Source organism: Podarcis filfolensis, assembly GCF_964270895.1.
Source record: "Podarcis filfolensis genome assembly, chromosome: 4".
Taxonomy (NCBI): Eukaryota; Metazoa; Chordata; class Lepidosauria; order Squamata; family Lacertidae; genus Podarcis; species Podarcis filfolensis.
The window spans coordinates 103,321,840-103,348,233 of NC_139607.1; the positions used below are offsets into that span (position 1 = coordinate 103,321,840).

The 26,394-nt window shown below is 43.8% G+C and overlaps 3 protein-coding genes across 3 annotated transcripts in view; all 3 read right to left on the reverse strand.

Moving 5' to 3' along the window:
• Positions 1 to 19,919, reverse strand: part of LOC310761883 (uncharacterized protein) — a gene marked incomplete at its 3' end in the record, with an annotated part of 95,645 nt that extends 75,726 nt beyond the window's left edge. Inside the window, exons 1-5 of the mRNA XM_083612082.1 lie at positions 19,864 to 19,919; positions 16,867 to 17,374; positions 16,593 to 16,674; positions 16,216 to 16,298; positions 14,754 to 14,880 (exon numbers count right to left, since the gene is read on the reverse strand). Coding sequence (XP_083468208.1) covers positions 14,754 to 14,880; positions 16,216 to 16,298; positions 16,593 to 16,674; positions 16,867 to 17,283 — 709 coding nt within the window. The 5' untranslated portion in view covers positions 17,284 to 17,374; positions 19,864 to 19,919. The remainder of the gene's footprint in view (positions 1 to 14,753; positions 14,881 to 16,215; positions 16,299 to 16,592; positions 16,675 to 16,866; positions 17,375 to 19,863) is intronic.
• LOC310760733 (uncharacterized protein) overlaps positions 1 to 20,389 on the reverse strand; it is a 73,605-nt gene extending 53,216 nt beyond the window's left edge. The window contains exon 1 of the mRNA XM_083609815.1: positions 19,915 to 20,389. The gene's annotated coding sequence lies outside the window, so the exon portion shown is untranslated. The remainder of the gene's footprint in view (positions 1 to 19,914) is intronic.
• Positions 6,950 to 13,554, reverse strand: LOC310761849 (tigger transposable element-derived protein 1-like; the record flags this gene model as incomplete). Its single annotated transcript, XM_083612046.1, has 3 exons — positions 6,950 to 7,012; positions 7,949 to 8,608; positions 13,513 to 13,554. 2 exons carry the CDS (start codon positions 13,552 to 13,554, stop codon positions 8,120 to 8,122), a joined length of 531 nt encoding a protein of 176 aa, XP_083468172.1. The 3' UTR covers positions 6,950 to 7,012; positions 7,949 to 8,119.
• Positions 20,390 to 26,394: the final 6,005 nt, after the last annotated feature.

Consider the following 26,394-nt stretch of genomic DNA (forward strand, 5'->3'; position numbering starts at 1 on the left):
TTGAATCGGCAAATAAATGTGGAAAACTGCTGGCTTGGCAAATGAAAAAAAGACAAAAACTTAATACCATTACAAACTTGGAAGTGGAAGGAAAAAATATACAGAATCCAGTGGAAATCAGAAAGTGCTTCCAGAGGTACTTTAAACAATTATATACACAGGAGACCCAGAAAGAAATGGACATTGACCAATTTTTGAAAACAAATGGACTACAAAAAATCTCTCAAGAAAATAAGCTAATGTTGAACTGCAAAATAATGGAGCAGGAGGTAGAAGGGGCTATTCAGAACATGCAATTAGGCAAATCTCCAGGACCGGATGGTTTGACCTCAAAATATTATAGATCCTTGAAAGAATGGTTAGTACAGCCATTAAAAGAAGTTTGTAATGAAATATTGGAAGGGAAAAGGGCACCAGAGTCGTGGAAGGAAGCTTATATTACACTTATACCGAAAACAGAGTCTGAGAAGACACAGCTTAAGAACTACCGCCCCATATCTTTGCTTAATGTGGATTATAAAATTTTTGCAGACATTTTGGCTAAAAGACTAAAAAAGGTACTAGTAGAAGGAATCCATAAAGATCAAGCTGGCTTTCTCCCGGGCAGACACCTGACAATACGAGGAACATAATTAATATTCTAGAAAAATTACAAGTGAATATTAACACTAAAGCAGTCTTGATATTTGTGGACGTGGAGAAAGCCTTTGACAATATTTCTTGGAGTTTTATGAAGAAGAATTTACAGGGGATGGGGGTTGGTCAAGGTTTTGGCAACGGTATAGGTGCAATCTATTCAGAACAAAAGGCTAAATTAATTGTGAATAATGTAGCGACGGAAGAATTTAAGATAGAGAAAGGAACACGACAAGGTTGCCCAATCTCTCCATTGCTTTTCATATCGGTCCTGGAGGTTCTTTTAAATATGATTAGAAGGGACCAAATGGTTAAAGGTATACAAGTCGGAGCTAAACAGTACAAATTGAAAGCATTTGCCGATGATTTGGTATTGACATTACAGGAGCCAGAATCTAGTACTAAAAGAGTACTGGAACTGATCCAAGAATTTGGACAAGTAGCGGGATTTAAGTTGAATAAGATGAAAACTCAGGTCTTAGAGAAAAGTCTAACAGTGACTGAGAGAGAGAGGTTTCAGAAGGAGACAGGATTAACACTGGTTAAGAAAGTGAAATACCTAGGGGTTAACATGACCACTAAGAATGTGAATTTATTTAAGGATAATTATGAAAAATGTTGGATGGAAGTGAAAAAGGATTTAGAAATATGGTCAAACCTGAAGCTTTCATTGTTAGGCCGAATTGCTGTGATAAAAATGAATGTATTGCCAAGGATGCTGTTTTTGTTTCAAACATTGCAAATTTTGGATAAAATGGAGTGTTTCAAGAAGTGGCAGAGAGATATCTCTAGATTTGTCTGGCAGGGCAAGAAGCCTCGAATAAAATTTAAGATATTAACTGATGCTAAAGAAAGAGGTGGATTTGCCCTGCCAGACTTAAAATTTTATTATGAATCAGCTGCTTTTTGCTGGCTGAGAGAATGGATGCTTCTTGAAAACACTGACATGCTGGATTTAGAAGGTGGCATGCATATTGACAAGGTCAAAGCACATAAAGCGTTTAAAAACCATATTGTCAGAAAAGCACTGTTTAATGTTTGGATAAGATATAAGGATTTGCTTGAAAATAAAACCCCAAGGTGGTTGTCACCAATGGAAGCGAAGGATCAGAAAAAGCTCAATATGGAGGCCAAATGGCCGAAATATTGGGAAATTTTGGAACAAGATGGAGATAGATTAAAATTGCAGAGTTTTGAGAAACTAAAGAATAAAGTGCGAGATTGGCTCCATTATTACCAGATAATGGAGGCATATAATTGGCTTCCAGGTGGAAAAATCAAAATTGGAAACAGAACTGTTAGATCCTAAAATTTAGAACTTGTCAAGAATGTATAACTTGCTGTTGAAATGGAATACTCAGGATGAAACGGTGAAACCTGCCATGATTAAATGGGCACAAGATGTTGGGCATAATATTATGATGGCTGACTGGGAACAGTTATGGACCACAGGTATGAAGTTCACGGCATGCAATGCCTTAAGAGAAAATATTTTTTTTTAATAAGATTTTTATTAAGATTTTTACATTACAAAAAATAAAAACAAACAGAAAAAGAAGAAGAAGAAAAGTCTTTCCATCACATTATTTTTCATTTACTTGTTTCTTGGACCTCCTCGTACCTCTCTTTTTTGTATTCCAGTTCAATTTATTAGCTCTGCAATTTGTTTCCCTTTTTATTCTACCCAAATCTTTATTCTTAAATTATTGTGATCTTGAAATTTTACTTTGCCTTAAGAGAAAATATAATGAAAATGATCTACAGGTGGTACATGACACCAGTCAAGCTTGCAAAAATCTACCATTTGCCCGATAATAAATGTTGGAAATGTAAAGAGACTGAAGGTACATTCTTTCACCTTTGGTGGACATGCCCAAGGATTAAGGCTTTCTGGGAGATGATCTATAATGAAATGAAAAAGGTATTTAAATATACCTTTCTGAAGAAAGCAGAGGCCTTTCTCCTGGGCATGGTCAGCCAATTGGTGCCAAAGAAGGATAGAACTTTCTTTATGTATGCTACAACTGCAGCAAGAATACTTATTGCAAAGTACTGGAAGACACAAGATCTACCCACCCTGGAAGAATGGCAGATGAAGGTGATGGACTACATGGAACTGGCGGAAATGACTGGCAGAATCCGAGACCAGGGAGAAGAGTCGGTGGAGGAAGATTGGAAGAAATTTAAAGACTATTTACAGAAACATTGTAAAATTAATGAATGTTAGAAAGATGTTGGAATGATGTTATGTGGTTTTAGCAAAAATGTTATAAAGGATTAAGAAAAAACTGACTGTTAATTGGTGAAAGGAGGGAAAGTAAAGTTACATTATATTAAGATAAATTACAGGACAAAAATATGAAAAGATGGAAAGGATTTGCTGAAACAGATAATCGAAGTAGAATACAAAAAAGGGAGGTGTCAGGAGATCAAGGAAAGATAAGTTATGGGATGATTCGCTGTTTTTTTTTTTTTAATGGATTTTATTTTTCTCTTGTTTCTTTCTTTTTCTCATTCTTGTTTCTTCCTTATTGTGATGTGTTGTATTGTTTTTGTTTAAAATGGTGTTTTTTACTTTTTCTTTCTGTAACCTTTAAAACTTTAATAAATATTATTTAGAAAAAACAAGGAATTGATCCCACACAACTTGACTACACAGGACTCTAGCACTCTCCCGCCCTGCTCCCACGGTGGAATCTACGTCTTCTCGAATCTGAGCGACTTTGTCTGCAAAAAACTTGGCAAAATCATTGCAGGAGATCATGTGGCCTGTACTGGGCCCTAATGGAGCAGGTGGTTCTGCTGGGACGGGACGATATGGGATTGGGGGGGCAACTCCCATCTCTTGCAGGGGCGCAATTAGTGCCAGCACCTTCCGGTAAGAGTTTGGGTGTAATCTTTGATACCTCCCATTCCATGGAGGTGCAGATTGCAGCTATAACAAAGGCGGCATTTTTCCATCTCCGCCAAGCTAAGCAGTTGGCTCCTTACGCCCTGACCTAGCCACTGTGATCCACACGACGGTCACCTCCAGACTGGATTATTGTAACTCGCTCTACGTGGGGCTGCCTTTGAGACAGACCCAGAAACTCCAGCGGGTGCAGAATGCTGCAGCGAGACTCCTTACGGGGTCTTCGCTGTGAGATCACATTCACCCGGTGCTATACCAGCTGCACTGGCTCCCGGTGGAGTACAGGATCAGGTTTAAGGTGCTGGTTTTAACCTTTAAAGCCCTATACGGCCTAGGACCCTCGTACCTACGGGACCACCTCTCCTGGTATGCCCCACAGAGAAACTTACGTTCTTCAAATAAAAACATCTTGAAGGCCCCAGGCCACAGAGAAGTAAGGCTGGCCTCAACTAGAGCCAGGGCTTTTTCGGCTGTGGCTCCGATCTGGTGGAACACTCTGTCACAAGAGACCAGGGCCCTGCGGGACTTCACATCTTTCCGCAGGGCCTGCAAGACAGAGGTGTTCCGCCAGTCCTTTGACCACGGCACAGCCTGACTCCCTCCCTCGGCAATCTTCGCGGAGCTCTGGCCCAATGGTTGCCAGTGGCTTGATTTGAATTAATTTTATGAATGATTTTAGAGAGTTGTTTGTGCTGTACATTTGTACTGTTTTATTGTTGTTAGCCGCCCTGAGCCCGGCTTCGGCTGGGGAGGGCGGGATATAAATAAAAATTATTATTATTATTATTATTATTATTATTATTATTATTATTATTATTAAATTGCAAACCACCTGAAAGAGTCTCCTGCTGCTGTTTTCCGCAAATGTAATAGAGGCGGTGAAGAAAGTCTTCTTCGCCGTCACTATCACCACTTGGAAGGCTCGACATTGAGCTCTAACCCGTGTCCACTCAGCTTCAGAATGGGTTAACCGCCACCGGCGCTCTAGCTGTCTCAGCGATTGTTTCATTGCCCTCCGATCCGTGGAAAACCATGGGGCTGTCCGGGCTCCATGCAATCGGTGAGGCCGCTTCGGAGCCAAACAGTCAATAGCCCTGGTTAACTCCACATTCCAGCGGGCCACCAGGGAATCAGCTGAAAGGCCATCAACATGGGATAAAGCATCCGCTACCACTCTCTGGAAACCATTTGGATCCATTAAGGGGCGGACCATCTGAATCGGTCCCACCTCCCTGAAGAGGGGAAGGTTCGCGGAGAAGTCCAGTTGCACCAGGAAGTGATCTGACCATGGCACTTCTTTAGTTTCGCTTTTACTTAGTGTCAGATCACCAACATCCATACAGGTGAACACCAGGTCTAAGGCATGTCCGCGGCTATGAGTTGGGCCAAACATATTCAGGGAAAGCCCCATGGAGGCCATGCTTTCCACAAAGTCTCAAGCGGCCCCTTGTAATAATAATAATAATAATAATAATAATAATAATAATAATAAATTTTATTTATATCCCGCCCTCCCCGGCCGAAGCCGGGCTCAGGGCGGCTAACAACACTAAAACAGTGCAACTGTTGTAAGGTCGTGTCGGCGTGGATGTTAAAATCCCCTAGGACAACCAAACTAGGTGTCTCCAGGAGAACATCCGCCACAACCTGGAGCAGCTCAGGCAGGGAATCCTTGGTGCGGTGCAGAGGTCGGTACACCAAAAGGAATCCTGTACTGCCCCTATTGCCCAACTTCCAGAACATGCACTCGGAGAACTGGGTCTTCCCAATAGGACGCCTGCTCCACAGGGTAGGACACAAACCAATGCCTTCAAGTTTTTTTTTATTAAAAAAAGACTGACTAAACATGCGGAAGAACTTTTTGACAGCAAGAGCTGTTAGTGGATTGGACTCCCTTGGGAGTGCTAGAATTTCCATTCTTTGAGGTTTTCAAATGAAGTTGGATGGTCATCTGTCATGGATGCTTTACTTGCTATGCCTGCATCACAAGGGGTGGAATATATTGCATCAGGGATCACTTTCAGCTCGAAAATTCTACAATTCCGTGATTCTCCCCTGTATGAATTCTTTGATGGATATTCAGATGGGCTCTCTGGCTGAAACTCTTTCCACATTCCACGCACTGATAGGGTTTCTCCCCTATATGAATTCTTTGATGGGAAGTGAGAGAGGACCTCTGGCTGAAGCTCTTTCCACATTCCACACACTGATGGGGTTTCTCCCCTGTATGAATTCTTTGATGGGAACTGAGAGTGCAGCTCTTACTAAAGCTCTTTCCACATTCAAAGCATTGATATGGTTTCTCCCCTGTATGAATTCTGTGATGGGAAGTGAGAGAGGAGCTGTAGTTGAAGCTCTTTCCACATTCCATGCATTGATATGGTTTCTCCCCAGTGTGAATTCTTTGATGGGAAGTGAGAGAGGAGCCCCGACTGAAGCTCTTTCCACATTCCACACACTGATAGGGTTTCTCTCCTGTATGAATTCTGTGATGGGAAGTGAGAGAGGAGCCCCGACTGAAGCTCTTTCCACATTCCACACACTGATAGGGTTTCTCTCCTGTATGAATTCTTTGATGGGAAGTGAGTTTGGAGCTTTCAGTGAAGCTCTTTCCACATTCCACACACTGATAGGGTTTCTCTCCTGTATGAATTCTTTGATGGGAAGTGAGATTGGAAGTGAGAGAGGACCTCTGGCTGAAGCTCTTTCCACATTCCACACACTGATGGGGTTTCTCCCCTGTATGAATTCTTTGATGGGAAGTGAGATTGGAGCTCTTACTAAAGCTCTTTCCACATTCAAAGCATTGATATGGTTTCTCCCCTGTATGAATTCTGTGATGGGAAGTGAGAGAGGAGCTGTAGTTGAAGCTCTTTCCACATTCCATGCATTGATATGGTTTCTCCCCAGTGTGAATTCTTTGATGGGAAGTGAGAGAGGAGCCCCAACTGAAGCTCTTTCCACATTCCACACACTGATAGGGTTTCTCCCCTCTATGAATTCTGTGATGGGAAGTGAGAGAGGAGCCCCGACTGAAGGTCTTTCCACATTCCACACACTGATAGGGTTTCTCTCCTGTATGAATTCTTTGATGGGAAGTGAGTTTGGAGCTTTCAGTGAAGCTCTTTCCACATTCCACACACTGATAGGGTTTCTCTCCTGTATGAATTCTTTGATGGGAAGTGAGATTGGAGCTCTGCCTGAAGCTCTTTCCACATTCCACGCACTGATAGGGTTTCTCCCCTGTATGAATTCTTTGATGGGATGTTAGAGAGGAGCTCACACTGAATATCTTTCCACATTCCATGCACCGATAGGGTGCCTTTCCAATGAGATTCCGTTGATGGGGTTTGGAATGGGAGCTCTGACTGCAGCTCTTTCCACATTCCAAATTTTTACGTGCCTTCTCCACTCTGCAGATTGTGTTGTGGTCACCTTTGTTCTTCCTTTCCAATTCATCACAATCTGCAATGGAGAGAAAAAGGGATTAGAGCCTCAGGAACAAATGGAGCCCCCAGTTAGGAAATAATGCCCATTAAATTTGTTGTAGAGAAGGCAGTGTTCATTACCTTTGTTATTTGTAATAAACCAATGTATTTATTATTGGATTCTAATCGTTGGTTAAATGTTGCTTTGTTTGAAGTAAGTTACTCATTTTATAAATTTTGTACTTTTTGTAAAATTTTTGTACTTTTTTCATTGGATTAGATTGTTGTTATTATTACTGTTTCATGTTTATACAGTAGCACCTCGGGTTACGTAACCCTCGGATTATATAAACATCAGCTTATGAAAGCGACAAATCCATGCGCAGTGATCCTTGGGTTGCGAAAACCTCAGGATCTGGCCGGATCTCCGGAACGGATCCCATTCGCAACCAGAAATACGACTGTATATGTGTTGGAAGCTTCCCAGATTGGCTGGGGCAACCCAACCAGATGGTCAGGGTATACATAAAAATTATTATTATTACTATTATTATCACTGCTAGTACTTCCTGAGATTCAATCAGCCTGGCTCTTCTCTGGGGCAGATGTTGTTTGGCCCAGTCATGGCATCCCCTCCATCTCCAGTGTCAGTCGTCTCTGGTCAACCCAAGGCTGACAGCAGCAAAAACAAAAACAGAAAACCTGACAGAAGCTACAGTGGTACCTCACAAGACGAAATTAATTCGTTCTGCGAGTTTTTTTGTCTAGCGAATTTTTCGTCTTGCGAAGCACGAAATCCCATACGAATGCATTGAAATTCAATTAATGCGTTTCTATGGTCAAAAAAAGTCCAAACAAAGCCAAATTTGGTACAAAAAGAGTTTATTAACTGCTCTTTAAAGTCACACATACAATAAATTAAGTTTCTAAACATGACAGAAAAACATTTAAAAATCAACAAAGTGTACGGTACATTTTCTAAGACTCTGGGGGACAACTCGAAGAAGGTTCCTCTTCCACTCTTTGCTTCTTGCTGAAGAACCTGTCCATGGTCTGCTGCCTCATCCGCCTTTTCAGCACCTCCCTGAAAGGCGACATGACCCTCGTATCAAAAGTGTTCACAAGGTCATGTGCCACGTGCTTGTCAGGGTGGTGCCGCTGTGCAAAAGCCTGCACATCCTTCCACTTCAGGCAGCCGTTCCTCAGTTACTTCCTCCTCTTCCAGCGAGGCCTGCTCCTGCGCAGCCTCTGCCTGCAGTTCGACCAGCTCCTGGGTGGTCAGCTCGTGCTCCTCCACCAGCTCGCTGACGTCCTCCTCTGTGACCTCCAGGCCCATGGTCCTCCCCAAGGAAACAATGTCCTGCACCACTGTTGACTCTGGTGCATCAGAGTCACTTGGTGCCACACAGTCCGGCCACAGGCTGCGCCAAGCGCAATTCAAATTTCTCTGGCTGATCCCATTCCAGGCCGTGGTGATCATCTTCAAGCAGGTGACGATGTCGAAGTGGTCCTTCCAGAATTCCCACAGGGTGATGGTGGTGCAATCAGTCACCTCGAAGCATCGCCTGAAAAGCTCCTTGGTGTAGAGTTTTTTGAAATTGGCGATTATAAAGAAAAAAAATGTTGATGTGATCTGTTGCCAAGAAACACATGTTGCCAAAAAACACAAACATATTTTAATAAATAAAAAGTTGGGAATAGAATTCATTAACTCAGATTCCAAGAAAAAAAGAGGGGTAGCAATTTATGTGAAAGAGAAATTAGAACCTAAATTGATATGTAAGGACGAGGAAGGAAGAATCTTAGGAGTGCAAATCAATTTTCAGGGAGAAAAACTCAACGTGGTGACAGTCTATGCGCCAAATACAAATAAGTTGGAGTTTTTCAAAAAATTGGAACAAGTCTTATTAAATCTAGAGAATAATAAACTGGTCCTACTTGGAGATCTAAATGGAGTGCCGAAACCAGAACTAGATAGAAGCTCAAAGAGGAAGAATCTAAATCAAGGGAAACTTCCGAGATCGTTTAATGACCTCGAGGAAAATTTAGACTTAATAGATATATGGAGATATAAAAACCCCATGACAAAACAATTCACTCACTTCTCAGAGCCGCATCAGATTTGGAGCAGGTTGGATCAGATATGGGTATCAAGAGAATTAACAATAAGAGTGTCGAAATGTGAGATACTTCCTAGAACACTATCTGATCACAACCCAATAATATTACATTTAAATTGGAAAACTCAGGGTATGTACAGATGGAGAATGAATGACTATTTATTTGAAAAAGAAGAAGTGATTGAAAAGGCTAAAACCACCTTAAAAGACTACTTTGATTTAAATATCAATAAGGAGACAAACATAGACATAGTTTGGGATGCCAGTAAGGCAGTGCTAAGAGGTTTTCTGATACAACAAAATAGTCAAAGAAGAAAGGTGAGAGAACAAAAAAAAGAAGAGTTAATTACACAATTGAGAGAATGTGAAAAGAATCTGATAGAAAAACCGAGTGATGAAGGGAACAAGCAACTGTACAAGATATTACAAGCACAATACTCAACATTAATAAATCAAGAGGTAGAATGGGGAATTAAGTTAATGAGACAAAAAATTTTCGAATCGGCAAATAAAACTGGAAAGTTTCTGGCGTGGCAACTGAGAAAAAGGAAAAAACAAAACGTTATTAATAAAATAAAAGTAGAAGAACAAATCTTGGAGGACCCTAATGAAATAAAAAAGAGCTTCCTCAAATTCTATGAAAACCTATATAAAAGAGAAGAAGAAGATGCCATAGAAATAGAAAAATATCTAGAAGAAAACAGAATTAACAACATATCGGAAGAGGAAAGCAGTCTGTTAAATAAACCCATAAAAGCAGAGGAAATTCAAGAGGCAATAAAGAGGATGAAACTGGGGAAAGCCCCAGGCCCCGATGGTCTATCGGCCAAGTATTATAAAGTCCTAGAAGAACTTATAACACCGGTGCTATGTGAAGTAATGAATGAGATTTTAGGAGGAGGAAGAACACCAGCATCCTGGAAAGAAGCATACATTACGTTGATACCGAAACCTGATTCGGACAGACAGATCATTAAGAACTACAGACCGATTTCATTACTGAACAATGACTACAAGATCTTCGCAAACGTAATGGTGACCCGACTTAAAAAGTGTCTAGTTAACCTCATCCATACCGATCAGGCTGGTTTTTTACCTAATAGGCAAATAAAAGACAACATAAGACATACAATAAACATCATTGAATACTTAGAATGCAAAAATGAAATCCCCGCAGCTTTAATGTTCATTGATGCCGAAAAGGCTTTTGACAATGTATCCTGGCGTTTTCTTATAAAATGTTTGGAAAAGACAGGGATAGAGGGCACATTCCTTGAAGGAATAAAAGCAATTTACTCACAACAAAGTGCCAAATTAATTATCAATAATAACTTAACAGAACCCTTTGAAATTTCGAAGGGTACAAGGCAGGGGTGCCCTCTGTCACCTCTTCTGTTTATTATGATGTTAGAGATAATTACAAATAAGATAAGGAAAACTTCAGAGATACGCGGAATAAATATTGGAGTGAAAGAATACAAATTGAAAGCATATGCTGACGATCTTATGTTGTCTTTAGAGGATCCAAAAGAGAGTGTTAGTAAGGTGTTAGATCTGTTAGAAGAATTTGGAAAATTATCTGGTTTTAAATTAAATAGAACAAAAACTAAAATGATGACTAAAAATGTGAAAGAGGAGGTAAAAAACCATCTTGAATCTCAAACTGGTATTAAAGTAACAAAAAAAGTAAAATACCTTGGAATCTGGTTAACGATGAAAAATATAAATTTGATGGAAGATAATTACATAACCACATGGAAAGAAATAAGGAAGGACTTAGACACCTGGAACAGAATAAAACTTTCTTGGTCGGGTAGAATGGCGGCGATTAAAATGAGTTTATTACCGAAATTGTTGTTCCTATTTCAAAATATACCGATAATCAGGGGAACCTCAGTATTCAAAGATTGGCAGAAAATACTCTCTAAATTTATCTGGCAAGGGAAAAGGCCCAGAATCAGATTTAAACTACTCACAGATCAAAGAGATAGGGGAGGATTCGCAGTTCCAAATTTAAAGTTGTATTATGAAGCCTCGTGTCTTTGTTGGGTCAAAGATTGGATCGTTATTAAAAATAAAGACTTGTTAGATCTAGAAGGATTTAATATAAGATTTGGTTGGCACTCTTACCTATGGCGTAACAAGGGAAAGGTTCATAAAGGATTTTCTAACCACATTTTTAGAGGACCACTGCTGGAAGTGTGGGAAAGAAACAAAAAATTATTGGAACAGAAGACCCCTTGGTGGCTATCGCCAATTGATATCCTGACAATAAAAAAACCAAACATCGAAGGAGAAAGATGGACATATGAAGACCTACTAGTAAAAACAGAGACTGGTTGGAGGATTAGGCCTTATGAAGAAATAAAGAACAAATTGACAGGATGGATCCAATTTCACCAAATTAATTCTATATGGTCTGAGGATAAAAAGAATGGGATAAGTGAGAAAAAATCTAGATTTCAGATTGAAATACTAGAAAGTAAAACAAAACTCCTATCGAAAATGTATAGCCTGTTACTTGAATGGGATACCAAAGATGAAGAAGTAAAGGAGGTAATGATCAGATGGGCAATGGACTTCGGACATAACATAGAGTTTGATAAATGGAAGGCATTATGGAATAAAGGCATGAGATTCTCGGCATGCACAACACTCAGGGAAAATATGTATAAAATGATGTACAGGTGGTATGTAACGCCCGTAAAATTGGAAAAATATATAAAACTGGTGATAAATTATGTTGGAAGTGCAAGATCAAGGAGGGCGATTTCTATCATATGTGGTGGTTGTGTGAGCCTATCAAAAAATTCTGGGAATCTATTTACAATGAATTAAAAAAAATCCTCAAATATACCTTTATAAAAAAACCCGAAGCCTTTCTGCTGGGGATAATTGGGGAGGAAATCAAAAAGGAAGACCACACACTCTTTCAGTATGCGACAGTGGCTGCCAGAACTCTAATAGCGCAGAATTGGAAGACATCAAAAATCCCAACTATAAACGAATGGCAAACCAAACTATTTGATTATTTAGAACTGGCAAAAATGACACAGAAAATAAGAAATCAAAAAGACATAAAGTTTAATAAAGAATGGAATAAATTTATGACATATATGGAAACAGAGGTAAAAAATCTAAAAATCACAGTAGGTGTGACGTAACACTTGTGACGTAAAGAGTCTTTTGAGGAAAAGAAACTGCAGATAAAAAAATCATATAATATATTCTGAAACCGAGATGAAGGGAAGTCAATTAATGTTGTGTGTTATTTAGTTATTTAGTTAATGTAAGTTAATTAGTTGGTGTTTTATGTTAGGATATTTTATTATTATTATTATTATTATTTCTTTTATTTATGTACTCCTTTTTTGTATGTATGTGTTATGTATGTTTATTTTTTCACTTGTTTTAATGTTGGATGTAGCAAAATGAATTAAAACCAATAAAAAAAAAGAAAAAAGAAAAAAAAGAAATTGGCGATGACCTGCTGATCCATCGGCTGGAGCAGTGGCGTGGTGTTAGGCGGCAGGAACATGATGCTGATGAAGCTGAACTCCTCCAACAAGTCCTCCTCAAGGCCTTTAGGATGAGCAGGAGCATTGTCCATCAGAAGCAAAGCCTTCAGCGGCAGGTCGTTGTCCAGCAGGTACTGTTTGACAGCAGGGCCAAAAGCAAGATTGACCCAGTCCACAAACAGCACACGTGTGACCCAAGCCTTACTGTTGGATCGCCACATGACACTCAGCTGCTCCTTGTCAACCATGTGTTTCTTGAAGGCCCGTGGGTTCTCCGAGTGGTACACCAGCAGGGGCTTGATCTTCAGGTCGCCGCTTGCGTTGGCACAGAAGAGCAGGGTCAGACGGTCCTTCATGGGCTTGTGGCCAGGCAACTTGGCCTCCTCCTGTGTGATGAAAGTCCTTTTGGGCATCCTCTTCCAAAACAGCCTGGTCTCGTCGCAGTTGAAGACCTGCTGTGGAACGTAGCCCTCCGTCTTCACAACCTCCAGGAACTCCGCTGCAAAGTCTTCAGCCGCAGGAACATCAGAACTGGCAGCCTCTCCATGCCTGACCACGCTGTGGATTCCAGATCTTGTCTTGAACCGGTCAAACCAGCCTCTGCTTGCCTTGAAGACTTCTGGCTTGCCTGAGGTTCCTGGCTGTTCCCGGACGAGGTCTGCGTGCAAGGCCTTGGCCTTCTCACAAATGACGGCCTCAGTCACTGTGTCCCCTGCACGCTGCTTCTCTTCTAACCAGATGAGCAGCAACTTCTCCACTTCCTCCAGAACAGCTGGGCGGTTCTTCACAATCCTGGTGACTCCCTTGGCTGCATCAGTCGCAAGGATCTTCTCCCTCATCTTCAGGATGGTCCCGATGGTCGATGGATTCCTCCCGTACTCCCTGGTGAGGTCTGTCACACGCATTCCACCGTCATGCTTCTGGATGATCTCCTTCTTCATTTCGAGCGTAACCTTCTCCTTCTTCCTCTCGCCGGCCTCTGCAGCAGCAAGTCTTCTTGGGTCCCATGGCAGCACAGCTCCTACCTTCGCAAACCCAAAAAAATTTAAAAATCAGTCCTTCACATCCAAAAAATTCAAAAGCACCCAGCCACCCACCACACAGAAATTCAAACCCAGAACCAAGTCCTTGACTTCCAAACACCCCAACCCAAAATCCAACCCCCCAAAAAAAAAGTTTTAAAAGTTTAACTTACCAAATGGCTGCAAAAGAAGTTTTGGAAAAGCTTCAAAAATCACCAAAGTCTTCCCCCAGCCACCCACCACACAGAAATTGCAAACCCCTCCCAAACTCTTGCAAACCCCTCCCCAACTGTTCCCCCAGCCCCTCCCCAATTCTTGCAAACCCCTCCCCAACTGTTCCCCCAGCCACCCACCACACAGAAATTCAAACCCAGAACTTTTTAAAAAAAAAAACAGCAGAGTGGCCCAAGGGTCACAAAAAATCATAAAAATGCAGAAAAAAACCACACAAGCTCCCCGATTCTTGCAAACCTCTCCCCAACACCAAGTCCTTGAATTCCAAACACCCCAACCCAAAATCCAAACCCCCCAAAAAAAAGTTTTAAAAGTTTAACTTACCAAATGACTGCAAAAGAAGTTTTGGAAAAGCTTCAAAAATCACCAAAGTCCTCAAAAACCTCAAAAAAGGCTACCACACCGCGTGCTATGAGTTGCTCCTCGAAGTCAAGTCGCAACTGCACCTCTTCAAGCAATGCACCCTGGGTATTAACGATTTTTCAAAAAAGGAAACAAAGTTGCAAGACGTTTTCGTCTTGTGAAGCAAGCCCATAGGGAAATTCGTCTTGCGAAGCACCTCAAAATACGAAAAACTCTTTCGTCTTGCAAGTTTTTCGTCTTACGAGGCATTCGTCTTGCGAGGTACCACTGTACTTATCTTTCCGAACAACTCTGAAGCTGACATTTAAGATGCCTGGGCAGTTCAGATCAGCCCAACTGTGGTAGAAGGAGGCAGAACTGGAGGAAGATTGTTCACAGAAAAAACTGTAATCTACTATTTCTTGTGGGGGTGTTAGGTTCCCAGGTGTTGTAGGGGGCGCTGTGAAAATATATGAGGTTTGTCACATAGAGGTATTTTTTGAATTTCCTGGCAGATATGACGATCCCACATGGAGGCTTACCAAGAGAGGCCACGATCCCCCGATTCTCCTCCATGACGTCCTTATGCAGAGCTCTTTGGTCAGGACCCAGCAACTCCCACTCCTCGTCCGTGAAACGAACAGCGACATCTTCAAAGCACACTGGACCCTAAAAGAAAAAGGGAAATGTCCTCCTCTGAGACAGCAGAAATATGATCTGCTACACAATGCTCTGTTATTTCCTTCCTGTTAATTGCTGTGTTATTTCAATAGGATTGCTTTGCTGCACATTTTTATTATGGGTGCCTATTTTAACGCTTTAATTGAATTCATTTATTCTGCATTTTAAGTGTGGGTATTCGTCTAATTGCAAATAGGTGGTACTCCAGCTTATGTTTACGTTTTTCTGCCTATGCAAGCATTCCAGTTTCCCCCAATGGGAGGATCCACTTTCTCCTCTCCTCGTGAGTTGTTCTGGGGAGGTTCCCTTCCAATGCCCTAGAGCCAAATTCCAGGGGTTCATGGGGGCATGGAGAGGGGGAAGAGTGGGGGGCAGGCCCCATTTTGCAGCAGATAGGGCTGGCTAGGTGAATCCTGGAAATTATTTGTTATTGTCTGTCCGCTGCTTAGAAGCCTATTTTAGCATTCATTGATGAATATAGAAATAAAAGAAGCCTAGTTTGGAGGGCCATCTGTCTTGGAGGATCTAGCTGAGATTCCTGCAATGCAGGGGGTGGGACTTGATGACCCTTGGGGTCCCTTTAAACTCAAGGATTCCATGAAAACTACAACTACAGTTGAATCCTACTGTCAACATTCAGAAGGCTGGTGTCACAGAGCTATCTGGGCAGGAAATCCCACAGTTCACAGCTGGAGTTTACTCTTTATCAGCAAGAACACGATGTTCACATTCTTGGCTGAGTTTCGGGCTTCATGAAAACAGCAGCTCATTCCCTGAGCCTCTTCCTCCAAAAAAGCAGTTGCTGAGAGTGAAGGCCCCTGGCTCCCCACAGCTTTCCAAGTCCCCTCCTCTCTGGGGTTTCTGGCAAGCGATTGAACAGTGTGCCAGTGTGCAGCCTGCCTTTGCTCCTCCATGTTAGACCTCTCTTGGGTCTGAGAGACAAGCAGGGAGGGTGGATTCTGGCAGAAGGAGAGGGAGCCCCCGTGGCTCCTCCTTCTCCTGACTCACCTCTGACTCTCAAACTCCCTCCTCCCACTCGCCTCCTTCCTCTTCTGCCTCTGATTCTGCACAGCATTCTGCCTCAGAGTCTCCCAGCTCACTAAGCCCTGTTGCCCCTTCAGCTTCTGACACCTCCTCTTCCCAAGCTTCTCCCTCTTCTCCCTCTGACCGCCAATCCTTCCTCCACCTTCACTCCTTGGGCTCTGAGCCATCTTCCCTTCCTGGTTCCCTGGCTGCTTCCTCCCACCATTCCTCTGTGCCCAACCAGTCCATGATATTGCTCCATCCCTCGGCCTCTGACCCCACAAGGCAGCTTCCCCTGACCTGATCTGGTTCCACAGCCACTGCTTCCCTTCTGCCCCCATGAAAAGATGGATCAGGAGGTTTTGCCAGCATCATTCTTTCACCTGCAAAAGAAAAAAAGGTAATCAGGATGCTAGGAGTGCCTGCTTCTCTCACAGAGGAAACAGGACATCTCTAACTACAGATGGGCTTTGAGAAAGCCTTACCTGCTGAGTGCAGTTGAAGGTTTGTGCCCATTTCATGTTAGGTGTGCAGAAATACATCTCCCCTCCTCTGAACCCTTGTTCCCAACCCCCACCCCTCAAAAAAAAAAAAAAACCAAGATGAAAAGAACCCTCAGATGAGTTGGAAAACCAACAGAACAAGACCAAATGGAGAAAAGCCATCTTCCTCCTTACCCAGTGGCCTCTCTCTGGTGTCCAACGGAGGCCTCTTTGCCTCACAGGAATCCAGGTCCATTTCTGCAAAATGATCCCTTTTCTGAAAGAACAACAAGAATTCAAAACAGTAAATGAAAGGTGAGAAATATTAGAAAGAGAACACAAAGACAGATACTTTAAGGGTGTTAGATCTCATTCCCCGAAAACGGATGGGCCACCAGCAGACCATTTTTGGATGTTCTCCATCCTGTTTGGAGCCCCTTGGGAGTATCCAGAGGAAAGTCTCTCTCACCTGCTTTCTCTGTTCCTGCTTTCTCTCCTCTGCCTGACTCAGGAGGAAAGCTTCGGCCAGGGCCACTGCCTGGGAACTGGTCTCCGCTCCACAGTCCCTCACCCAGCTCTCCATCTCTGGTGGAAGGACAGCCAGGAACTGCTCCAAGATCACCAGGTCCAGCATCTCAGCTTTCGTGTGCCTTTCTGGCTTCAGCCACTGATGATCAAGGTGGTAGAGTTGGCTGCAAACCTCTCGGGGCCCTTTGGCCTCCTGGAAGCAGAACTGCCTCAACTGCTGGCTCTGCACCTCTGAGCAGTGGGTATCCTCCTCACCCAGGATCTTCTGCACAGAGTTTTCCAAGAATCCCCCACTGCTCCCAGTTTGGATGACATGGCCTCTTCCTGCTCTAGGGCCAGCTGTGTCTCGCTCACCCATCTGTGCTCTCAGGAAGCCTCTGAGAGATTGGAAGGAACCCTTTGGTCTTCTGCCAAGTTCTGTCTGTCTGAATGAGAAGCTCTAGCAAATCCTACAAAGCAAATACATTGTTCTGTTAAAAAAGTTGTACAGTATCAGGAGAAGAAAAAGGTTCCCTGAGCAAGCATGGATGAGTCTTGCTGGGAACCAAGGTAGGACTGCACCACAGCCCAGACTCTGAGCTATCTTTCTAAAAAGGAGGAGGAGGAGGAGGAGGAGGAGGAGGAGGAGGAGGAGATGTAGGCCTCTAGAAGGAGATTGTGGAAATGTGGAGGCAAGCGAAGAGATTAATGCGAGGCGAATCAGCCTGGTTACTCCTTCCTTCCAGTCAATGCATGAAGTCAGAACTGATTGACAAGGGAGTCATTGGTGCCTCGTGAAAAATGACTAGGTGTGTTGAGTCCGAATCTCCTTTCTTGTAGCTTGAAGCCATTGGTTGGAATCCTGCGCCCAGGTGACATGGCTCTCCTAACGGCCGGCTTCACTATACACTGCCTTTGTTGATCTAAAAGCAGCCTTTGATACAGTCTCCAGAACCAGACTCTGGGACAGACTACAGGGGACCTACATAGAATTAAGAGCTTCTGCTCTTAATTCAGGCACTGCACGCAAACACGGCTCTTAGAGTCAGGTGTAGCCGCCTAGGACACCTAACGGACCCTATTAAAACCTCTAAAGGAGTCAGGCAAGGGTGCCTATTGGCCCCTCTACTATTCAATTTCTATCTAAATAATTTAGTATCTGCACTCCATGACTCAGAACTCCACCCTCCGAAGCTCGCAAATCGGCATATTTCGGTCCTGCTATATGCCGACGATGCAGTAATTTTATCTAGAACCCCCACTGGACTCAAAAGAGCACTAAGAAAGCTCGCAGCATACTGTGAAACTGAATGTCTCAAAATCAACTATCAAAAGACCAAGATACTCGCTTTGGGGGCAAAACCAAAGCTTAAAAGCTGGGAACTCCAAGGCCATAAATTAGAACAAGTCACAAACTATAAGTATCTAGGAATGGTGGTACAGGCCTCAGGAGCCAACAAACTACACATAAACTCCATCGGGAGTTCAGCGGAAAAACCCGCAAATTGTATCCTTAAATTTTTCAGAGCACAAGGGGGCTTCTTCGTTCCCGCAGCTCGAAAACTATACAAGGCCAAAACTTTGGCACAACTCCTTTATGGTTCCTTTTTGCCCCCGCCTTCCTCGGCTTCCTCCCCCCTTGAGAGAGTTCAATCTGGACTTCTTAGAGCTCTCCTCCAAGTGCCCAGATGTGTCTCAAATGCATGGGTTAGATGAGAAACGGGGATGATGAGAGTGGAGGCTAGCATCTGCCTAACATCAATCTACAAATGGCTGACATTGAATCTGCTCCCCCGAGGGATAGCCCCACTGACCCTCTGTGACCAATTCCAGTCAGGCTGGCAGACTGCAGTTCTGAACACTTGGGCCAGGCCAAAGCCACGGTCAGGCAAAGAATATTAGATACCGAGAGACAACAGGACTGCACAAGGTGCCCCGACCATAAAATTGGAGAAATCGAGAAATATATAGCTGCACCGGCAGAATATCTCTTCTTTCTCGCATCTAGAAATGCAAGAAGGGCCTTTACACTCGCCAGAAGCTCGGCTCTTCCATCGCTGGTCCTGGATGGAGCCTTTAGAAAAGTCCCGTATGCTCAGAGACTTTTCACCTGCCCATTGGGAGAGATAGGAAGCAAAAACACTTGTTCTTTAGACGTCCCTTTTACGAAGAGGCACGTAGTAAGACCATTGATCCCCTGCTGGTGAGGCTCGCTGACCTCCCGCAAAAGCAAAAATTTGACCTTTCCCTGTTAGGCAAAGATCAGAAGATGACCTGGATGGTCGCCAGATTCTGTGTACAGATCTGTACGCGCAGACCATCTCCCAACTCAAAATAGTCTGTCATGAAAATCCCCAAACTCGGTTTCATGGGTGACTCTGAGTCAACTCCCTGGTGTAGTTTATTGGTGTACATTGTTTTTAAATTTTTTGTTGTACATAAATTGCCTGTTTTACTTCTGTGACTGTACCCCCAAGTGTGTTTTATAAGCTGGTCTCTGACCGTAATAAATTATCTAATCTGGCATGGCTCTCCTGTCTCCTCTCTGTCTCCTCCTCTCCAACTAAAGATACCCAGCTCCTCATAAAGCTTGGCTTGATCTGCTTGGCTGGCCTCCTCTGCCAATAAGGGGGCGGTAAAAGAAGAAAGAAAGAAGGGAAACAAAGAGGTCTGGGACCCCCACCTTCTCCCCACTGCACCCTCTGGGGGGGGGGGAGAGAGGAGACTCATTACATCCCAGGAGAGGATTGCCCTTCCCAAAGGAGTAAGCAGCGTCTTTATACAAATGCAGAATACACAGTACTGTAGTTGAGGACCTCGTGCGACCTCGCCCCTCCCTGGCAGGACCCCCTGCTCCCTGGGGCTCCCCCCCCACATGAGCCACCCTCCCCTGCTGCATCCCTGGGACCCCCCCTTCTCCCCACTGCACCCTCCTGGGGGGGGGGGAGAGGAGACTCACCAGATCCCCGTGGAAGAGAGCAATGCAGCATTTGCAATAGCAGAAAGCAACCCCCCTTGCAGGAAGGGGAGGGAGGGGCTTTTCCTCTGGAGGACCTGGCCCCCCTTTACTTCCTGTCCTCTCTAGGAATGCAGCTCAGGTCCCTTTAACCCTTGCAAAGCCGAGTCCACCCTGCTCAGTCCTCTCTGCCTTTTCTCTCCTGCATTGCACAATCCCAGAGATGCTCATTTTGAGGGGACGCTCTTGGTTGGTCTGTGATCCGCTCCCTCCCTTGGCCAGAAACTGGAGGAAGAGGTTGCAGGGAAAAGGGGTTTGCAGGAAGCAAGGAACCTCATCCTAGAATGGGAGGGAGCCCTAAGGGTCATCTATTCCAGCCCCCCTGCAAGGCAGGAATCTCAGCCAAAGCATCCAACCTCTGCTTAAAAACCTCCAAGGAAGGAGAGTCCGCCATCTCCCAAGGGATTCTGCTGCTCTTCCCGTCAGAATGTTCTTCCTGCTGTTTAGGCAGCAGAAACTGCTTTCTGGTCCTCTGGGTCCCTTATTCTGGGTGCTCCCCTCCAGAGCAGGAGAAAACAAGCTGGCTCCCTCTTCCATGGGTCAGCCCTCCAAATATTGAGAGGTGGCTCTCAGGTCTCCATCCAGCCAGGTCTCAGCTGAGGGGGGAACAGGAAGACACACTGTTCCTGCCTCTCCTGGGGCTACACATTGCTGAGCTGCAAAATGCAGGAAAGGGCACATTTTGAAGGCTTTGGGTACGTTTTGTTAATGGAGAAATCTGAGGGCTCCCTTGGACAAAAAACAAGGACACCGGCCAGGAATAGCAGAGCAAAAGAGCAGCCAGTAGGCTTGGTCTTTCTTGAAGACTGTCGAGACAGGACTCCCACCTGCAACCAGGTGGAACAAGATGGAAGCCCCAAACAGCAGAGCCTCCAAACTTTTATCAGCTGCTAATCCCCATGTTGCAACCCCCCAAACTACATCACTCATACATCATGAAAGGGGAGGTCTGGTGGCAGTAATCTGAGCATCCTGGACCCTGCCCCATGGTTCCCCTTGCCTTCCATCAAACACCCACGGAATGTAACCTGACCCTTTTGCCTTCGTCTGGGTTTGTTATTTCTGGAATGGCTACCTGTCTGGCACTCAGGTATCAGGATGCCAGGGATTATCCCTCAGGCAGAGGGGCTGCTGAGTAGCTGAGCTCACATGTCTATATGAATTTCTGAAGTTTTCCCAGTGAGCCAGTACATAGATACATTTATCAGTGAATTCTTACATTTGGTAACGTGTAGCAGAGGCCCTTTGACCAGATAGGAAGAAACTGGGATGAAGTGTTTTGTGGGGACAAATTACAAAAGTCACAAAAGTGATTTTGCCTGCAGGTGAATCCTGGAATTAGCCAATCATGTGGGGCCCATTGTGTAAATAACATATATAAAGCAGACATTCCGGGGGAACATTCATTCCTCCTTAAAACTATGCGCTGAATAAAGAGCATGAAATCCACACTCAACTCCGAGTATATTTCAATAGGAGAGCCTTCAAGGTGCCACACAGGACTGCTGGATCTGGATTGGCTATGCAGATGAAATGGGTAGAAGCATCTCAGCCAGTGGGAAAGGCAGTCATATTGACTATGGCAGGCATAGGCAAACTCGGCCCTCCAGATGTTTTGCGACTACAATTCCCATCATTCCTGACCACTGGTCCTGTTAGCTAGGGATGATGGGAGTTGTAGTCCCAAAACATCTGGAGGGCCCAGTTTGGGGATGCCTGCACTATGGGTTGTGGACTCTCCATCATTGGCGGTCTTCACATACCTGTCAACTGTCCTGCTTTGAGTGGGACATCCTGCAATTCCAGAAGCCACCCTGGCTTCTGAATATCATTTATTACGGCCATAGGCCCATACAGGTAAAAACAACACATAAATAACAGCTTGTGCCGTAAGGAGAAAAAAAAGCAATCGCTAAAACACCACTATAACAATAAAATACTATAAAATGGAAAGGCATACTACGCCTTAATTAGCTTGTAGAGCTCCTTGGCGTCGCTTTTGGGAAAGGACAGCAACTAGGAACCTAGCCACCTTCAGGGTCGTGTGGGTATCCTTGTCCTGCAAGATTTGGGCAAGGTGGAATTTTGGTGGGGTACCCTCTAGTTTCTGTATGATTGATCCCAACAAATTTGCCCGTAGCACATTAAACAAGGGGCAAGTGAACATAATGTGCTGGAGCGACTCCGGCGTCACCTTATCACATTCGCACACGGCGGGGGCTTGGCCCTTTGAGAACCTATGTCTCAGGACATTGGAGGGAAAAACGTTAAACCTCGCTTTGGTGAAGGCCAGTCTATGTGCAACAGTCGAAAGGGAGGAGAGGTATGATGGGAGGCAGTAAGTTAAAGTGATACCAATGTTCTGGGGCGAACAAACACCTCCCCCCAGCGTATAATTTCGCTGTAAATCGATGTCATCCAGTCTTTGGCGGATCAGTCTCTGAGCAGTGATTTGGTCTAGTTTTAGGGAATCTGAGGGAGAGATTCCATAACTCAGGAGTTTGGCATGAATTCTACTAGTCCAAAGGCTAGAGAATTCATCTCGCCATAAGCATTGGGCAAGGTAATGGTTTGGTAATCTATGCCACAATGATAACCAGTAATTGAAGACTTGCTTCCACAAGCAAGTTTCTAGGGATGCGACCTTCAATTCTAGTCGCATGGCTGCGTTGCTTACGCACAGGGGGAGCATTAGGAGCCGACGTAGGAATTGGCTTTGCAGAGTCTCAAGGGGAGCAAGATCTGTCATCACGGCCCAGAGCGGGGCAGCATAAGCAAGCACGGCAACCACTTTTGCCTTGAACACCTTTAGGGCCGAGGGAACATGCAAAGCTCCGTCCGAAAAGAAGAATCGGAGGAGCGCATATGACAAGGTTTTGGCCTTATTAAGTAGGTGTTGAATGTGAGCTTTCCACCCCAAATTGTATTGAAAAATAACTCCTAGGTATTGAAATTTTAGGACTTGCTCTATTTTTGCCCCACCAAGCTTCCATTTGTATAATCTCCGGCTTCTGGAGAAGATCAGGATCTTGGACTTGGCATGGTTGATGGTTAATTGATTGAGTTGACACCCTGGCTTCTGATTGGCTCCCAGGATGGCCTGTTTTGGTTCCCGTGAATGTGTGGCCCCAAAAGAGGCCCATTTTGGGGGGTCCTTGCTCTTGCGTGATTTACGTGACTCATTCAGGAGCGTGGCCCCAAAAGTCGCAGGTCCCAAATTCCCTCAGCAACATGTTGGAGGGTAGGCAGAGTTTGGGAGGACAACTCTATTCATATTCTATGGCTGTGGGTGACAGGAGAAAGAGTGGACGATGTCAGAATCTTCAGAGGGCCAGCAGAGGAGCCTCCCTTGGATGAATCACCACAGCCCCATAGTGGCCGTAAAAGCAGGTGAGCAGTGAGTCTCCGCTCAAGTTTTAGAAGGAGTGCTGCATTAGTAGGCTGTCTCACAGTATGCTTTTTATTATGTTTTTATCATTGTTGTTCTGTATTGTGCTTTTAATGTTGTACACTGCCCTGGGAAATTCAGATAAAAGGGGGGTATATAAATTGAATAAATACTTCTACTACTGCTCCTCCTACTACTACTACTATTTCCCCAGCACCGTAAGTTCCTTGTTTGATAATGTTTTTATGTTATAAAGGGTTCCGCCTTCTGGAGTGCCAAGTCTTTTTGAGAGAACTGCTGTGGAGCTGAGATGAAGGAGGAGAGACCATTTCCTCTCCACCCAGCAGAGGTGTGGAACTCCAGGAAGACACAACTTGAAAGACAGTGCGCTATTTTATGAAAAATTTTATAACTCTTTCTTATGTTATATGATGTTATGATGTATTGTAATTTTCATAAAATGTATACATTGCTTGATTGTAAAAACACACACACACGCTTTCAAAATGTTTTTTAAAAATATTTTTATTAGTAATTTCAACATAACATTTTATCCAAAAACATATTATCCTTAACCCCCCCCCTTATTTTTCCCCTCTCCAAAAAACCTGACCCACCCTCCCCTCTCCCCCAGACTTCCCTCAGCTTCTCTCTCTGGTTTATCAACATATGTTATTTTCTGCATGTTACAAAACTGTACAGATCCTTAATTCATCTATATAAATGTTATTAATAAAAAGTTTGTAAATGTTTATTCAAAACCTGCCAAGGAGTCCAGTTCATTTTGTTGCTTCTGTAAGTACTTTGTAAAGGGTTCCCATTCATCTTTAAAATCACAGTTATCCTAGTCACGTAGTTTGTGTGTCAATTTTGCCAATTCTGTGATTTCCATCAATTTCTCTTGCCATAGTTCTTTAGTCGGGATTTCCTCATTCTTCCATCCTTGTGCTGTTAAGACTCTTGCCGTCGTTGTCTCATACATAAAGATATTTTTCAGTTTCCTTGGCAGGTCTTTTCCTACAATCCCTAACAAGAATGCTTCAGGTTTTTAAACAAATGTTAATTGGAACATTTTCTTCAACTCATTATATATCATTTCCCAAAACTTTTTGATTTCATTACAATCCTACCACATATGGTAAAAAGTCCCATCTCTTTCTTTACACTTCCAAAACATATTTGAGCTGGTTTTCTTCATTCTTCCTAACTGCATTGGTGTCATATAGCATCTATACATCATCTTCATATAATTTTGTTTCAGCAAGGAACACTCTGTGAATTTTAAATTGGTTTTCCATAACCTTTCCCAATCTTCCACAATAATATTATGACCTATATCTTGTGCCCATTTAATCATAACTGGTTTCACCTCTTCTTCTTTCGTCTCCCATTCTAACAGAATACCGCATGTGCCTTTCAGCAGTTGGAATCTAAGTCTCTCCTGTATTTGTCAAAGGATTCTCTGAAATTCTGTATCTCCTTTTCGTGTATGTAAAGGAAATGCCCTCTGGGAATTCCCATTTATATCTAATGTCAGCTCTCCTGAGTGCTATTGTTAAATATCTATATTTGGTTCTTCTAAGTCTCAATTTCAGTGGAATCTCTCTAAAGATATCTACTTTCTGTCTGGCAACCACATGATTTTTTTCAAAAACTGTTCTGAAGGATTGCGTCCTTCACTCTTTTTGTTACTAGTGTTAATAAAACATCTCCTGGCTGCCTCCGTTCTCAATTTTCACGCGATCTAATTCTGAAACAGCTCCCAACCAATCTTTGCTTTCTCCCATCCATTCTGAAATTGTCTGTGTGACATATGTCTCCAATATGTCTGCGTGACATATGTCTACATACGCTTCAGGCTACAAACTTCGCTACCCCAGAAATAGTACCTCGGGTTAAGAACTTTGCTTCAGGATGAGAACAGAAATCGTGCTCCGGCGGCCCCATTCCCTAAAGTGGTGCTTCAGGTTAAGAACAGTTTCAGGTTAAGAACAGACCTCCAGAACAAATTAAGTTCTTAACCCGAGGTACCACTGTACAGGCACTGCTTCTCTCTCATTCCCTTCCTTAGTTAGGACAGGACAGCCCAGCTTCCTTCATGGCTTCATACTTTGGTCCGTGAGCGAGGGGCCACTTTCCCTCGGTTCCCCTCTCTCTTAGCAGTCCCACTCCCGAGGGGATCTGCTGAGTCCCCAGGGGATCCTCTGAGTCCTATTTACTGACTTAGAAATCTCCTTTTCCTAGAAAATCTCTCCCCTCCCGTATGGAAGGAGAACCCAGAAGAAGACTCTTCCCACAGCTTCTCCCTCCAGATTAAGTCCCGTCTGAACACTCTCTCCAGACCCTCAACATGGACTTCCTATCTCAGCTACGACTGTTAATAGAGGATGAGGTGCCTCACTTCATGAAATTAAAACCTCGCTCCTACAAAGTATTAGAGTTCAAAGACTGTGATAAAAATGAAAGAAGAGCAAAGGGAGAACAATATCGTGGTTCTCAAATGATGGATAACATAGGTTACTACAGGAGTAAGAAAATAAAATGATAATTATTATTATTTATTATTTATACCCCGCCCATCTGGTTGGGATTCCCCAGCCGCTCTGGGCGGCTTCAAATAAAATATTAAAATACTAATACATCAAACATTAAAAGCTTCCCTAAACAGGGCTGCCTTCAGATGTCTTCTAAAAGTCTGGTAGTTGTTGTTCCCTTTGACATCTGGTGGGAGGGCGTTCCACAGGGAGGGCGCCACTACCGAAAAGGCCCTCTGGCTGGTTCCCAGTAACTTAGCTTCTCACAGTGAGGTAACCTCCAGAAGGCCCTCGGTGCTGGACCTCAGTGTCTGGGTAGAACTTCAAAGGTAGCCCCATGTAGAGCGCATTGCAGCAGTCCAAGCGGGAGATGAGCAGAGCATGCACCACTCTGGTGAGGCAGTCCGCAGGCAGATAGGGTCTCAGCCTTCGTACCAGATGGAGCTGGTAAACAGCTGCCCTGGACACAGATTTGACCTGTGCCTCCATCGACAGCTATGAGTCCAAAATGACTCCCAGGCTGCGCACCTGGTCCTTCAGGGGCACAGTTAC